Source organism: Equus asinus, chromosome 29, assembly GCF_041296235.1.
Source record: "Equus asinus isolate D_3611 breed Donkey chromosome 29, EquAss-T2T_v2, whole genome shotgun sequence".
Taxonomy (NCBI): Eukaryota; Metazoa; Chordata; class Mammalia; order Perissodactyla; family Equidae; genus Equus; species Equus asinus.
In genome coordinates this window covers 16,061,712-16,078,025 of record NC_091818.1, presented here as the reverse complement: position 1 = coordinate 16,078,025, position 16,314 = coordinate 16,061,712, and the positions used below count along the sequence as shown (strand labels likewise).

At 40.4% G+C, this 16,314-nt stretch overlaps 1 protein-coding gene across 31 annotated transcripts in view; it reads right to left on the bottom strand.

Annotated features, from left to right (window-relative positions):
* Nucleotides 1-16,314, bottom strand: part of PARD3 (par-3 family cell polarity regulator) — a 612,530-nt gene that overhangs the window by 481,875 nt on the left and 114,341 nt on the right. Inside the window, exon 1 of one of the 31 annotated variants that reach the window (XM_070501257.1) lies at nucleotides 4,832-5,303. The exons of 29 other annotated variants lie outside the window; for them this stretch is intronic. In XM_070501257.1, the coding sequence (XP_070357358.1) occupies nucleotides 4,832-4,972 (141 nt within the window). In that variant the 5' untranslated portion in view covers nucleotides 4,973-5,303. Of the gene's footprint in view, nucleotides 1-4,831; nucleotides 5,304-16,314 lie in introns of those variants that run through there. One more of the 31 variants, XM_014849629.3, reaches the window with a different exon arrangement.

The window sequence follows — 16,314 nt, the reverse complement described above, 5'->3', positions numbered from 1 at the left end:
AAATCAAGAAAAATGAAATACCAAGAGGCTGATGTCACCATGTAATGCTGCAAGATAAATTTAAACATCAGAGTTAGTGGAAACTGGAAATGGCAAAACGCTTGCCAAAATATGATTATATGTATTTCCAAATCAAAGAGAATTTATTCTTTTAAGAGCTAATGTCAATTGTTCCAACCATTATAAGGATCAGCATTAGCTGCACAAAAAGAATTCAGAAGCAGCATTCCTAAGGGAAAGAGAAGTAGGTCATGAATTTCAAAAACAGCATGTTTTATGGCTTTAAAGATACAACCTAAAATCAATATATCCCTGGAAAAAATCCTGAGTTTGGTCACATATGGTTTTTATTCAAAAGGGTAACCTCTCTCCCTTTTACCACTAGCACTATTATTTATGCATATTTTTTCATCTTTCTCACTCAACCTTATGACCAAAAACAAAACTGGAGACTTTTAAAGCACAAATTAACATAAATTACAGCGCACTTAGTTCACAACCCAAAAAAGGTAAACAAGAAATTTACCACCAGCTGAGTCCTCAGTCACTCTAACCAGCAACTCCATACTCCCATGTGGCATGCACAGACATCTTTTTTAATCTCCTAGAGACAGCTCCTCACTGTGAAAACATATAACTAACAATTCATAACACATTCTATATTTCCGAACTGACCAACTGCACTGTATCCACTTTGTTTTAAGACACTTCCTGTGGAAGATCTGTTGCTTTTCAAAAAATATATATTAATCCTCCAACTGCACGACCTAAGTTTTTTATTCAAGATGAGCAAGGCTTCAGGCTGGCCCTTCTGCACTTTGGCAGCCAATGCCTGTTCTAGTTAGTATCCGATGCGGTGAGACTGCTGTCTGGAGTGAGGGATGTAGAGTAAGAATAGCAGGAAAGACCCTTGGCCGCGCTTGATTCTTTCTAAAAAACGGGTTCAGCAGGCTTTTTTGAACACCTCTCAGATGATACATCCCATCACAGGAATTAATCACCTACATGCACTTCATTTCCCTTTAGTATTTAGGTATTAAATGCTCTGGATTAATCTACTCTTAAATCCAAAATGATCTCAGCCTACTCTAAACTTGGCTACCACTTCAGAACTAATCATCTTACCAAAGAAATGTCAATGGAGAACTGAGGAGTATAATTAATGTCTAGTGCCCTGCACAACATTTCCCTAAAAATAACTAAGGGGAGCCTTATTCGATCCAAATCGAAAATCTCTCAATCTGGGGGTAGTGTGTTTTTGGAAGAAAAGTTATTTGCCCTACAATAATTGGAGGGCAGCAAATACTTAAGGTTTGTATTTTTTTAACTAATATTTTGAAAACTACCATATGCACATTTTTCACCTAATTACATACGGTAAAGCAAAACTTAATATTTAAAAAATTATAAGCTACTCTTGAAAATATGAATTGTATTTAAGTTCAGGAACTTTTCACTAATTGGGGTTGCAAAAAAAGCAAGAATGTACAACTTTGGCAACACAAGAGTAACAAGGAATCAAATTCTAGAATATTTCAATATCTACACAGCAAAATAATGTCACAAAACTTATCAAGAACGTATTTCTCCTTTATGTCTGGGTGACATTAGTAGCCACCACTATCTTTTCTGCTATGATTCTGTAATGAAGAAAAAGACACTCTTTCAAGTTATCCACACATATAGATCAGACTTTACAACTCTAAGTTGTTCTCCCTTTTAAAAAAAAAACAACAAAGGAGCCAGATTACAACCATGTATAAAATAAGAGAAAGTTATATATCCCTCACTTGTTACATCTTAAGTAGTTTTCCAACACAGCATTTAACAAGAACACGTTTTAGTGTTTTATGATAAACAACATCGTACTTCAAATTCTCCTGAACCTATCTGCATTTCCCCATTGACAAGAAGTGGTTTCGTCTAAGTGGGGAGAACAGGTGGTATAAAAATACATCTTTGTGTGTACAGAGGCGATCTCCAATTTACTACCATTCTTCTACATGTCGCTCGGAACAGAAGATGGAAAATTATAAGAAAATTCACCTTAATATGTTATCTTCACACACACACACATACATGGTAGTATTACAAATTACTAGAATGTTTAAATACTAAATCCACCCAATTTCCTTTGCTTCTTACCTAAGGATAATTATTGAGGGGGTTCAAAATAATTAGCATTAGGCCTTGCAAGATCAAGGCATCATTATTTTGGGTTCTGTGGGTTCACTTACAAAGCAAGGCTTATTAACAAATAAACTATAAACCTGCAGATCTAACTTAAAGCTCGCAAGGTTTCTTTCTGTTGAATTAAAACAAAATCATCTAACTTTCTGGGTTAGCATCATTGTTTTTCTACCATGAAGCAACCTTGTCATAATGGACCATTCTGCTGGCCTCCATAACTAGATAGAGATTTTCTATATTATCAAGATGTAGAAGTCAGTGTATAGATACAGATACAGAGGTAAATAATCCCAACGTTGGTGTTCAAGGAAATGACTGGATTCCATGCATTGGGCCATGCACATATCCTGCTGCGTGAATCTCAACCACGTACTTCAAAAACCATGTTGTGTTTTTGCTGAAGCCGATTTTTCTATCGTACACATTTTAAATTGAATCCTTTGCCTTGTAAGCCCAGCAAACCATCCAATACATAATATTTCAGCTTCTCTCAGCTTTTTTCCCATTTAATACAAGATCTCAACTCTCGTGGCAACTCTCAGAGGTATTATTATACTCTTGTTCTGTCATCCCTCTACCCCAAAAAAGTATACAGAACAACGATTTTGAAACTTACATTTTCCATGGAAAACTTTCCTCAAAGCAAAGTGATGCACAAAACTGAAATTATATGGCTGCTTAAATGTCACATGCTGGCGTCCAGCAGAGAAACAATGCTCTAAAGAGGGGCTGTGTCTTGCTTGAGGAAAAAGGTGCGTTCCTTTTTCATTGGTGTTACACACTGCCACAAACAAAATGACCCGGGAACCTTGCGGAGGGGATCTAGCTGAGCTCTTCCCCTGCACCACCCAAGTCCCCGTGCGTCCTCCAGAAGACCACATCTCACCTTTACAATGAAAAGGTAATATCATTTCACCCGACAGCTCAGAACTTAATCATTTAAAAGCACGTTTACAAGAGCAGAGCGCCAGTTGTTGTTATTTCTGCCACTGGAACTACGAGTAATTAGAAGTAGTTTAGGGCAGGAAGTCAGAAAGGCTCGGCAGAATTTAATTAAACAAATTGGATTTTGGCAGAGAAGTCTAGATCAACACCCTACTTCTATAAACAAGGCCATGGAATCCTTAAGGACCACATAAGGCACTCATATATAAACTCTCAAGCATCAAATGCCAACACGCAGGCCCCCACCCCCAAGTTCAAGCTGAGTTTTAAACTTCCTGCTTCTTCAAGGGGGAAGAGAGAACATCTTGCCAACTGAATCAACACCCTTGGGAAATGAATTTCCTCCTTTATTTCTGTTATTATTGTCTGTATACTCTACATCAGTTTAATTTCTTAAAAACAGGTTTTACTCTGCGGCCTTAACTCAAACTACACTGATCTGAACATAAACATTGTCACATTGAAATAATCCCAGATCACTAAGAATTCTTAACTCACACACATCTGTTGTGGTTGTGATTTCTGCTGGAGGAGCTATATTAGACATTCAGAATGTCTCAGACTTGGTTTCTTTCTGATGTGTCAACATTCCCCATGATAATAAGGAAAATAAGGGAAAGAAGAGGAAACTAAAACTACTCAAGATTTAGCAGATATGAGAGGACCAAAATAAGTGCAGAATTGATGAACCACACTACTTTTCAGTGTCCATGTCTATAAACCTTCGAGAGACGTTCAAAACACATATCATTCATAAACCAGCCAGATAAATATGACACACTTCAGCCTAACTGGAATTATAAGAAAGAAATAGTTCTGAAGCAGTTATTGGTGATGTTGAAAACACAGTTCTTCCCCCAATAGGGGCATAGAAATCATGACTAATCTTAACTGAGCTCAAAAATAACCATTCTACCAAAAGACCACTGGGGGGCTCACACGCCATGGCACTCATCCAAAAACAGACTGTAAGGGAAAAAAGTCACATTTTATGTGTGAGGTTAGTTTTACTTTTTACCTATTTTTGCTGTTGTTTGGTAACTGGAAAAAAGTTCCACAAATATTAACATTAAGAAAAGGACTCTCTTAATTTTTAACAGGCAATACTGTTAGAAGGTATGCTAGGTATTATTTGAACAGCCTAAACTTACATATTCAGCAAATAAACAGTAAAACAAAACATCAAGAAGCACACAGTCAGAATCTCTTCCTATCATTATATTTCCATTCCGTTTCCTCACAGTAGTTTTTAGGAAAAATAAATTTCATTCCAAACTATCCTATGGAACAATATTCCTATTAAATTACATAAATACTAATTTCCTTTTATTCTAATGTTTTGTTTACGCATAAAAGCCAACTAATCCTTTCAGTGAGATGTTTGGGTGACATGAGGATCTTCATTAAAACGTTTTAGTAGGTTTCGTATCAGTGATCCGTCTTCTGATACCATTACAACCGCTTGTACAGTGACACAGGAACTTAAACCCATGTAATAAATGAATAAACACACAAATAAATAATAAATATCCACAAATCAAATGATGGTACAGAAAATATCAGTATTTGAAGCTATAGAAAAATGTCCAAATTAATCAAGAAACTTCTTCAAAAGAATATTAAGGAATAAACACAAAGAATATGTTACTCTCAACTCCAAAGGAAATTCAAAGGGATCAGAAATTTCTGTACCAACCTGCCTCTTGCTGATTTCTGAAGTGGTTCTTTTGAGGTTCAGTGACCTTGAAAACCTCAGCGCCTTCACCGAATCCTTCCGAGAGGCACCAGAAAAAGAGTAATACCTCTTCGCAGGCTTCCTCTTCACTCTGTCTGCCATCTCAGTTCATGAGAAAAGCAAAATCCACAGTGACTCGATCCCGAAACCGACGACAGAATAAACCGATCCCCGCATAAACAGGCCCCAAACCCAGATACAAGCCCTGTGTTTGCTCAGTCCTCTAGAAAGTGTAACAAAATGAAAATAGGTGGAAAATACGGGACAGAACCTATTGCACATACGCACCCTCAATGGACGCCAGACTTTGCATATGGCAGGGCGATTCCAGGCTCCCCAGGGAGACCAGGGGCAGACTGCACCACAACAAATTAAAACCACCTTCACCAGTTCAACAGGCCAGGGGTAGTTCGTCAGGAGTGAAACAGGGCGTAGCAACACACCTCGGAGTCAGCAGCGTGTGAATGAGCACACCAGGCTTTAAGGAAGTCCCTTAACTCATTCCTTGCCAAAACAGACAGCAGGCTGCAGGACAGGGTCAGGCACGACTCCCACCTCCAAACAAGAGCCTCTCAGCAGGACTATTTTTCAAGCTCCTGGAACATTCTCTTCTTCCAGTGAATGCGAAATGCAGTGATCAAATGCTCAAATACAGACTTCTTACTCAGAAAAAGAGAGGGCAAAATATTCATAAGGAAAATGACTTAGGAGTCTGGAACACCCCTCCTCTGCCCCAGAAAGGAGAGGAAGGTGTTTGTCTGTCTCTTCGAAAGGCAACAAGAGCGTCTTTCCCTCGCGTTGCTCAGTTCTGACCGAACTGAGGCTGAGTGTGAGGAGGCATCACGAAAATAAGGCTTACGAGAAAACGAGAACTCGGCTTGTAGGGAGGATGGAAGCCTATGAGTGTTCACAACACAATTAGCACTCACAATACTCTCAAAACTGCAGCCCCACAAACTCAACACGTTAGGACACTCGTAAGCCTACCCCAAGGGTATACAGGTAGGACATCCAAGGTAGTGTTTTTTAATTTAGCTAATAACCTTAAGAGTTTACTATTTTTACAAAAGAGGCACAGTATTATTATGTTTTAAAATACACACATACTAATCATTAAAGAAACTACCTAACTGTAAAAGCTACCTAACCACACATCAGCCTGTACCAGAAAACCCCGCTGATAAACAGCACAAACACAGAAGCTAAAAGGCGGCAACACGTAACAGAGTCACACGCCGCAGCATGGTTATCCCTGCCCCCAGTTAAGTACCAAAATTGAGTATGCTTTTGGAAACTCTTCTAGCAATTTGACATAATAATTTTATGTCTCGTGACTAATTATAGATGAAATAAAAGAAAAATACAAGCCAATTTTTCCTTGTAATTAATTTGCATTAAATTCCACAGATTGGCAATAAAAAAACGACTCTAGCCTTTCCCCAGGGTAGTTTGAGGAGCACTGATCTACTGTGTTAACTGAAGGGAGAATATCCTTACATGAGACTGGGAGAGAGGGGACGTCAGAACTGACGCTAGGACTAGCAAACATTTCTGGAGGCTGACCGGAACACGCCTCCTAGCTCATCCAGCTTGAACATCCCCACCGACATACGGAATATCTCTCGCTTTAAAAGTACTTAGAATTACTTTAATTTATAGTAAGAAAAAAAGATAAAAGGCAAAACCAAATTATAAAACATGGAGCAAAACTGTTGTAGCTGAAAAATCTTTTGTTAGTATTTTCATCTTCCAGTTTTACAATGGATCCCGACAGTAAGCACTCCCCGTTCCCTTCAGCATCTCGAGCTCTGCCAGGAACGGAAGAGATGCTCAGTAAACACAAGCGGGCTAAACTAAATAAAATGATGCTGCTGCAGAAATGTAACTGCAGCTTCGTTTCAGTCTCAAGTTCCTAGAACTGAGACATCTCTGCTGACAGTGTTCATTGCTGCTAATAACAGAGTGCCTGGGAGCAACAGTCATCATCTGACTGTCCCCTTGAAAGAAGTGTCCCTTACCAACTTTTTTGTAAGACAGTAAGTCAAGCAACATACTTGACTTTCAAAGGCAAGGAACATCAGAATTCTGAAATACAGAGTACAGATTCTATAATTCCCTCATTCCAGGTGAATTTCTGATTTTATATTATGTGCCTTTATTATATCAAATATGCTCTTTCCTGGGTAGCAGTCAAGTGCTTGCCATCTAACATCAAACAGTTACGACATTCCTAAATTTCTAGGGGCTTTCTGAATGCGATTTTCTGTACGTATTTTAGAAATAATACTACTACCGCCTCATGTCTGAGGAGTAGTCTTCCTACATTGTCTCTTTACAGTCTTTTAAATTCAGTTGTTTTTCTCAAAATCTTTTTTTTCAAGATGAAGAAGACTGGCCCTGAGCCAACATTTGCTGCCAATCATCCTCTTTTTGCTTGAGGAAGACTGTCCCTGAGCCAGCACCTGTGCCAATCTTCCTCTATTTTGTATATAGGATGCCTCCACAGCACGGCTTGATGAGCGCTGTGTAGGTCCATGCCGAGGATCTGAACCTACAAACCCAGGGCTGCAAAAGCAGAGCGCACAAACTTAACCACTACACCACTGGACCAGACCCACAAAATCTAAATTTTATGTTTCTCTCATTCAAATGTTTTGATGCAGGAGAACTTAAAGGAGTTCCTTTTCCAGATTTATACTAATTTCCTAATTAAAATTTATTAGTGTTTTCCATCACAGTCAAGGCAAGTTTTAAATCAAGGGTGTGTACTCTTGGAGGGATAAATAAAAAATTACAAGCTTAGAATGACTGCAAATTTTTGCCATGTGGAAATGCTATTTGCCATGTGCCTTTAAATACCATCTATCCTATAGAGTGTGGTTTCCAAATCCACATCTCCAACTCTGATCTTTCCCTTAAGCTTCAGGCTTATATGTCCAATGACCTACTTGACATCTCTGCTTGGATGGCTACAAGGCATTCCAGAATCAGTTAAAGTCCCAACAGGAAGAAGACCTGACTGTCCCCAACCCTGCACCCTTAGCCCACTCTTCTTAGTCTTCTGCATAAATGAACCTCCCACAGTAAATGGAACCTCCACATCCCCTCCGACAGTAAACGGAACCTCCATATCGCCTACCCAGTTTGCTCCATGTAAAGCACTCTAAGTCACCCTTAATTCCTTCTTTGCCCTGCTTCCTCGCAGCCTGAAATCCTGGAAATTCCAACTGCAAAACATCTCTCAACTCCATTCACATTTCCCCAGTTCCACATTAGGCTCAGCCGCCATCATCTCCTCCCTAGATGGCTGCCTTCTCACTGGCCTTTCTCCCCTCTCTCGCCCATCTATAACCCATTCTTCCCAAAGCAATCTTCTAAAGCTATACACCTACTTATGTCCTTCCACAGTTTGACAGTTCGATGGCTTTCTATTGCATTTAGTATCAAATCTCAAAATTGCGTGACATGGTCTTTAATAGCCTCCCTTCCTCTCCCACCCACCCCATCCCCTCTCCCAGTTGCTCCCTGCATATCAGCAACACTAATTCCCTTTGGATCCATGAACACTTCAATCTTTTTCCCACTTCAGGTTGTTGTATGTGCTGCTCCCTCTGCCTAGAGTCCTCTGTCCCCAGCTGTTGCCAGGAGCTGTCTGACTCCTCCTCATCCAGACCATCTGTCTCCTCCTCAGAGATGTCCTTCCCAATCAGCTTACAGTGCCACCCACCCCCGACCTATTCTCTATCACATACCAGCCGCACTTCTTCACAGCCTCGTTTCCTCACTACAAGGAGAGCGCTAAGATCAGAGCACTCCTCCCTCCACACACAGCCTCAGCACCTCCAGCTGTATCTCAAATGCATTGGGGAATAAAAAGTACTTACTGAATGGCTATCAGAAGGACGGACTGAATGAAAGAGTGAGTGAATCTTTAAGATGTGCTTAACCTTTGCTCAAACAAATGCTATAAATTTAGTTTGATATATGAACAAGAGGCATCAATAAACATGAATTGTGGTAAAATTATGCATGACACTAAGCTCTTGACATTTTAATAAACAGTCGTGTAAGAAGACATAGTAATCTGACAAAATTAAAATTAAATTCCGTGTATTTTACTAGCCAAACTGCTTTCTTTCTCCAACCCCAACTAATAATTGCAAGGTCACCTGGGGCCAGGCAGCAGCCCAAAGAAGTGAAAGAGATCTGTACGTTTAGGAAACATATTTGGTTCTCCCTCTTTTTAAAAATGGGGACAATACCATCTATCTTGCAGGGCTGATACAAAAGTGAGACCAAATCCTCCTACAGTGTGTCACACACAAGACTGAATAAAAACTTAGTTATAGCAGCTTATTCTGGAATTATGGTAGGATCCAAAGAGTACAGGATCTGCCTATTTTCCTCCTTTTCCCATGAAATCCAGGAGAAACAAACATGCCACTTTCTACATGATTTCTACCTTTTATGAATCTGTGAATGAATGAATGGCATGACCTTGTTTATCATTTAAAATTACTTCTCCAAAATTACTCAGAAAATACGATGAAGAAGAAACCAACAGTCATCAACCCTCCTCCTCCTCTTTTCTCTTTTTTTGTGTGATGATAATGCTTTATTATATACACAAAAACCTGAATTTCACGTTTCACTCAAGATATGAGGGAAAGGAAAACTTACGCTACACATTTTAAAAGATGCAACTTATTATATAGCAGCTTTTGGCAGCGTATATTCTGGAGCACTTGTTTGGAGGCGTGCTGTTTCTCTAGAGAACTGTTGTTGTTGACCAGGTAATATTTTAATACCACAAACAAAGCTTACTTTGCCCTCTCCCAGCTTTATTAAGATGTAACTGACATATTGTGTAAGTTAAGGTGTACAACGTGTTGATCTGATACACTGATACACTGCAGAATGATCCCCACCCTAGCATTAGCTAACACCTGCATCACATCACATAATAACCATTTCTTTTTTGTGGTAAAAACATCGAAGATCTACTCTCTTATCAACTTTTAAGCATATAATAGAGTATTATTAACTATAATCACTATGCTGTCCATTAGAGCTCCAGAACTCATTCATCTTAAGTTTGTACCCTCTGACCAACATCTCCCCTTTCCCCCCCTTCTCCACCTGTCCCCTCCCCCCCCCTCCACCCCCCGCCCCCAGCCCCAGGTAACCACACTCTACTCTCTGTTTCTATGAGTTCGGCTTCTTTAGATCCCACATATAAGTGACATCATACAGTATCTGTCTTTCTCTGCCTGACTTATTTCACCTAGTATTACGTCCTCAAGGTCACAAATAGCAGAATATCCTTTTTTATGGCTGAATAATATTCATATATATATATATATATATATATATATCTCACAACTTTTTTATCCATTCATCCGCTGATGGACACTCGGGTTGTTTCTGTGTCTTGGCTCTTGTGAGTAATGCTGCAATGAACAGGGGGGTGCAGCCATCTCTTTGAGACAGTGGCTTCATTTCCTTTGGATATACCTAGCAGTGGAATAGCTAGATCACAAGGTAGTTCTGCTTTTAATTCTTTGAGGAACCTCCACACTGCTTTCCATAGTGGCTGCACCAATTCACATTCCCACCACCAATGCAGTAGGGTTTCCTTTTCTCCACATCCTCACCAACACTTGTTATCTCTAGTCTTCTTGATGAGAGCTATTATAACAGGTGGGAGGTGGTATCTCACTGTGGTTTGATTTGCATTTCCCTGATGACTAGTGATGCAGAGCACCTTTTCATGTACTTCTTGGCCATCTGTATGTCTTTGGAAAAATGTCTATTCAGTTTCACTGCCTAGCTTTTAATCAGGTTGTTAGTTCTTTTGCTATTGAGGTGTAAGAGTTCCCTATATATTCTGAATATTAACCCCTTATCAGACATGATTTGCAAATATTTTCTCCCATTCTGTAGGCTGCCTTTTCATTTTGCTGATGGTTTCCTTTGCTGAGCAGAAGCTGTTTAGTTTGATACAGTCCCACTTGTTTGTTGTTGCTTTTGTTGCCTTTGCTTCTGGTATCAAATCTTTGTTTTTATTTTTCGTTTTGTTTTGTTTTTTAATGATGCAATCCCTATTGTCTCCCAGATACTAAAAATCAAAACTGGGATCTCAGCTTCCATTCGGGGCCAGACAAATACACACATTGACAGTATACTCAAATTCTCAGGATGCAGGAAACAAATCAAGTATTTCTTCTAAGAATATTACTGAGCACCCATTATGTGCCAAGCTCTCTTCAAATTGATAGAAATATAAAAATAAGCAAAAGAGAATAATTATCTATAGAAACTCATTTTCTAAAACAAATACCTAAGACAGCCTGACTTACTCATTTTTAAATCATTAGAAACTGGTATTAAAAGAATGAACAGTCAGCCTAATTCAATGGTGGCGGTGGCAGTGATGGTGACCAGCAACGATAGCAATTACCATTTACTGGGGCCTTATTTTTGCCAAGCACAATGCTACAACCTTAACACAAATTCTCAGGTTTAAACAAGTTATCAAGACCTTTTAAGGCAGGTACAATCGTTATCCTCCATTTAGAGATGGGTAAACTGAGGTTAGAAAGATTAAGTGATTTGCAGAAGCAAACACAGGCAGTGTGGCTTCTGATTCCACCAGACAAGATGCCCATCACCAAGGAAGCAACAGAGGAGCAAAGCACCACCTACGATTTATATGACAACTGAAAGAGGGAGAGACTCTGCCCCTACTTCCCGACTCACCAGGTGGCCCTGGACAAGTGGAAAAAACAGTCTGGACAGCTTTCCGAGGAAGGCTAACAACCAGCAATGCGGTGCCGGAGGCTGTCCGTAACCAAAACTCCTATTACTCACAAGGAGCCTTTCCACACCGCGCTCACGCAGGAGACGGGGGCCTCGCTCCGATGCCTTCCACTAACACCTTCACCACACACTCAGCCTCCGCCTGGCCCTGCGCTCCCCAACTCACCCCACACTGATGCACTGTGGGCAGATCAGTACCATAAATACTGCAATGTTGGGAAATAAACCCTGTGAACTAATTAATTAGCCAATTAGCGCTCTACTTGGCATTTAATTTAAATATTTTCTTCTTTATAGCCTAACTAAAATAAATCCATTTAGGGGGAAATTAATCAAGTTGTCTAGTTAGTGAAGCCTATTTATACAAATCCTTTCAATTCCAGGTTATCAAACTCTTTCAATAATTCCTTCCCTAGGCCAATTTGTACTAAAGTTTAAAAAAGATGTTTCTACTCTAAGCTATATTTAGAACTGCCAAATGCTTTCTCCTTATTGGAATTAGGCAGAAGTAGAATTATGGAGATACTAAAAAATGGAAAGTAAAAAAAACCCCTGGTTAACCACACTGCTCCCCCAGAGACAAACACTGACACTTCTCAGTCTGTCCCTTCAAACGTTTTCCAATGTCTGTAATTGTTTCTACCAAAATTAGACCACATTTTGTATGCTGTTTTAGCCTGATTTTTAATAAATTTATATCTGAGTCACGAATTTATCCGCACTTCAGTTCCAAATATCCAATTGCCTAACTGATACCACTAAAGTCAAGGCTGAACCCTCCTCCAGCCTGTCCCACCTCTGGCCAGCTGCAGCACCGCCTGCCTGATAAACGGCCCGCCGCCAGGTCCACCTACCAAATCCCTCCCAACTCCACCTCCTCCCCACCATCTCTACCTGGTCCAACCTCCCTCAGGCTCACACCTGCTACCACAAAACCTGCAGCTGGCCCCCTGAGGCCCTCTGCTCCCCCCACCAACACCCTGCGGCCGGGGCATGTTCTCACACGTAAACCTCATCACCCAAAACCCCTGGATTTTCACTTAGATGGCCTTGAGATTCAGCTCGATGTTTTTTTTTTTTCAGGCAAGTCTTGCTTCACCCAGAGCCTGGTCAGGGCACTTTGTGACATCTTTCCTAGGGCCACTTCTTTTCTTCATAACCATCATTTGTTAGTAATTCCACATTTAAGTTCTCTGATTGTTGAATTCTAACTCTCACAAGAGACCCAAAGTCCTGAGACAGCCGGAACCAATCGTCCTTACGTCCAACGTTGAATACCAGCACTGAGCACAGTGCCTGGCTCAGTGATAGGTGCTCAGCAAGCTGGTTAAGTTAGCCAAAACTGCGATGAAAAGTCTATCTTTCAAACGAATTTACTACATGTGCTGGCTTCTAAACTACTATTATTATTATTTTCTTTTTTGAGGAAGCTCAGCCCTGAGCTAACATCTGCCAATCCTCCTCTTTTTCCTGAGGAAGACTGGCCCTGAGCTAACATCCATGCCCATCTTCCTCTACTTTATACGTGGGACGCCTACCACAGCACGGCTTGCCAAGTGGTGCCGTGTCCGCACCCGGGATCCGAACCAGCGAACCCCGGGCCACCGAGGTAGAACACGCGCACTTAACCGCTGTGCCACCAGGCTGGCCCCAAAACTACTATTATTATTCAGCCACCCTGGTTTAAAAACATTCATTTAACCATTACTCAGGAAGGGGAGGGGCACTCAGCTTTGGTTCAACACTGAGCCTTTAAATCATCTGACCCATCTCAGCCTCATATATTCATCCGAAGACAGTGGGGCAGGTACTTATGCAGAAACAACTTGTTCCTCTTGATTAGGACAACAGAAAATATTTTTCACCAGTATTTCATTGTAATGTTTTCCTGTAAATAGAGAGGTTTTATGGTGGGGTGTGCTTTGAGAAAGTACTGCTTCTTTAAAATGTACCTTTCCCCCAAGACTGAGAGTTGAAGATGTCTACGTTGAAAGCATGGCCCCCTTTGGGGCCGGCGGTGGCGCAGCGGGTAAGTGCGCATGTTCTGCTTTGGCGGCCGGGGTTGGCCAGTTCGGATCCAGGGTGCACACATGGCACTGCTTGGCACACCATGTTGTGGTAGGCGTCCCACATATAAAGTAGAGGAAGATGGGCACGGATGTTAGCTCAGGGCCAGTCTTCCTCAGCAAAAAGAGGAGGATTGGCAGCAGTTAGCTCAAGGCTAACCTTCCTCAAAAAAAAAAAAGAAAGCAAGCAAGCATGGTCCCCGAGGCTGCACCCACTCCACCTAAAGGAAGGCAAGGAACAGAGATTCTATCACTAATCTACCTGAGGAGTAAAAACCAATGGCTAGTCACCGTGAAACACCTAGGCAGACAATATAATTCATTATAACTCATGGAAATGAAGCCAGAATTTGCCCAAAGGAAAAAACTCAGTGTTAACTGTTTTCACGAAAACATCCTAAGGGGTTTTACAACCTAATGCACATGATTTCTGCAATCATTTTAAATTTGGAAAACATAAGTATATGATGCCACGCCCAAGAGAAAATACTATATACATCTCTGTGAGCCCCATTCTGCATCCCACCCCTTTTTTGCATGTAAAAACTTTCACTTAAATTAATTTTATTTGTTTAGCAATAACTAAAATAATCTATTTGAAAGGAGGACACCTTATTTCAGTCATCACTGCTTTTCACTAACACGTAATTTACTTGAATTTCTAAGTGTGAACTACAACAGTTACACATTTAGTATCAGAGGTCTTCCCTCATTCGACGTTTATTTTGTTTTTACAGCTTGATAGATCTAAGGAAGATATGATACATAATGTTAACAAATCAGTATCCTTGACAATAACTTACAAAATGGGTCCAGGTGCATCAGTTTCTACGGCTCTTTTCTCTCTTTCACAATATACCCTAGGTGGCTTTAAGATACTTTGTACTTCAGGGTTAAAGGAAATTGGGCATCTTTAAAAATTCAATCTACCGAAGGCATCTCTTTATTAAATTTCAGTCCATATTAATAAGAACACCCTTAAAAAAATAAAACAGCGTCATATTCTGTATACGGACCAAGTCCTCAACAAGAAATTAGCTCAAAAAAAAAGGATAAAAGGAAGTTAGGCCAGGAACTCCTCACCCACCGCTACCCCTGAGACATGGACATTCTAAAAATAACTGACCCCAGGCTGCAATTTAGTGTTTTATTCTTGAGGATAAAGGAATTTAAATCTCAAAACTTTCTCATATCAGGCACATACAGGCCCATGCATTAAATAAGGAAAAAACAGAGCATTTAAAGAAATTAAAATTAGACTTACATCAATTATAAGCTGTTAATTCTCACTGTAATTTAAGCAGCAATTCATTCCTTAACAAACCAGGGTTTACTACTGTTTTATAAACCCATTTCGATATCGCCAAAAAATTCATTTTAGTCATTCTTATTCCAGATACAAAAAACATGTTCTGCCTTCTCATCTACAAATTGTACAGACTGACCATCTCCAGCATAAAAACAGAGTGCTTCTCTCCATATTATCAACCACTGGGACACAGAATCTATAGCACCTTTGTTACAGTGTATACATACCTATGTTTTCCAAACATACTCAGGATATGCTAAGACCATCAGTTTGCTGGACACTGATTATTTTTTCATGACTTGATGTCAAGACACGTAAAATAATGATTTACACATAGGTGATAAAAAGTAACATCTAAAAAAGTACAAAATTGTGAACTTTTTAAATTAAAGCATGTTCCTTACCTGAAAGTTCTGCTATGTGTGTATTCAAAAGAAAAATATTACCACACATTCAGAAAATACTAATATAAAACAACTGACAGGGCAGTAATAGCATAAGAGGCACAAAAACCACATCAGTTTATAAGTTAGAAGCTATCACCAAGGGAATGATGAAAATGTGTGATAAATGCCTCTGTGCTAGCTTTAACCCAACACGCACAAATTATTGCTAGTCCATAATTCCAATCTTAAGTTTCTTTTTCTCAACCTTCTTTTAGCTGAGGACACTGGCCAGGCTGTCCCCCAGAGCATCTTGGGCTCTCTCCAGCAAGCAGCAGCCAACAGGTCCCGAGTCCTTTGCAATGCCTGGACTCCCGTGCCTGGACCCAGTCCAAAGGTACAAACTCTTCAAAGAGTTTAAACTGTCATTGCACGCAACCCTTCCACCACCAAGGGCAAGAAACAGATAGTGGAAGATATTTCACAAGGTCACCACCAAAACAGAACAAACATGACATCATTCTTGGTCAAAACGAAATTACATCCAAGTATGACAAAGGAAATATTGATGCCACATCTTAAATCATCTCCAGCACCAAAGATATGAAGAAGCAGACAACGACGTGCGTAAGCAAAGACTTCCTTCTTGCCGATCACCCCCAAGAGCGCCCTTCCCCCAGCTCTCAGTTCCTGGTCAGCTTTGCTGACCCCCTTGTCCACGCCCTCACAGTCAGTCTCAAGTGACCGGCACGCAGGAGGGAGGCGAAGCCAAATATTTCTAAATCTACTGTAGCACACGGAGGGAACGACAGGGGTGACCCAGACCTACTGAGAAGAACTCGGGGAAGGTTCGGTGGAATAATAAAC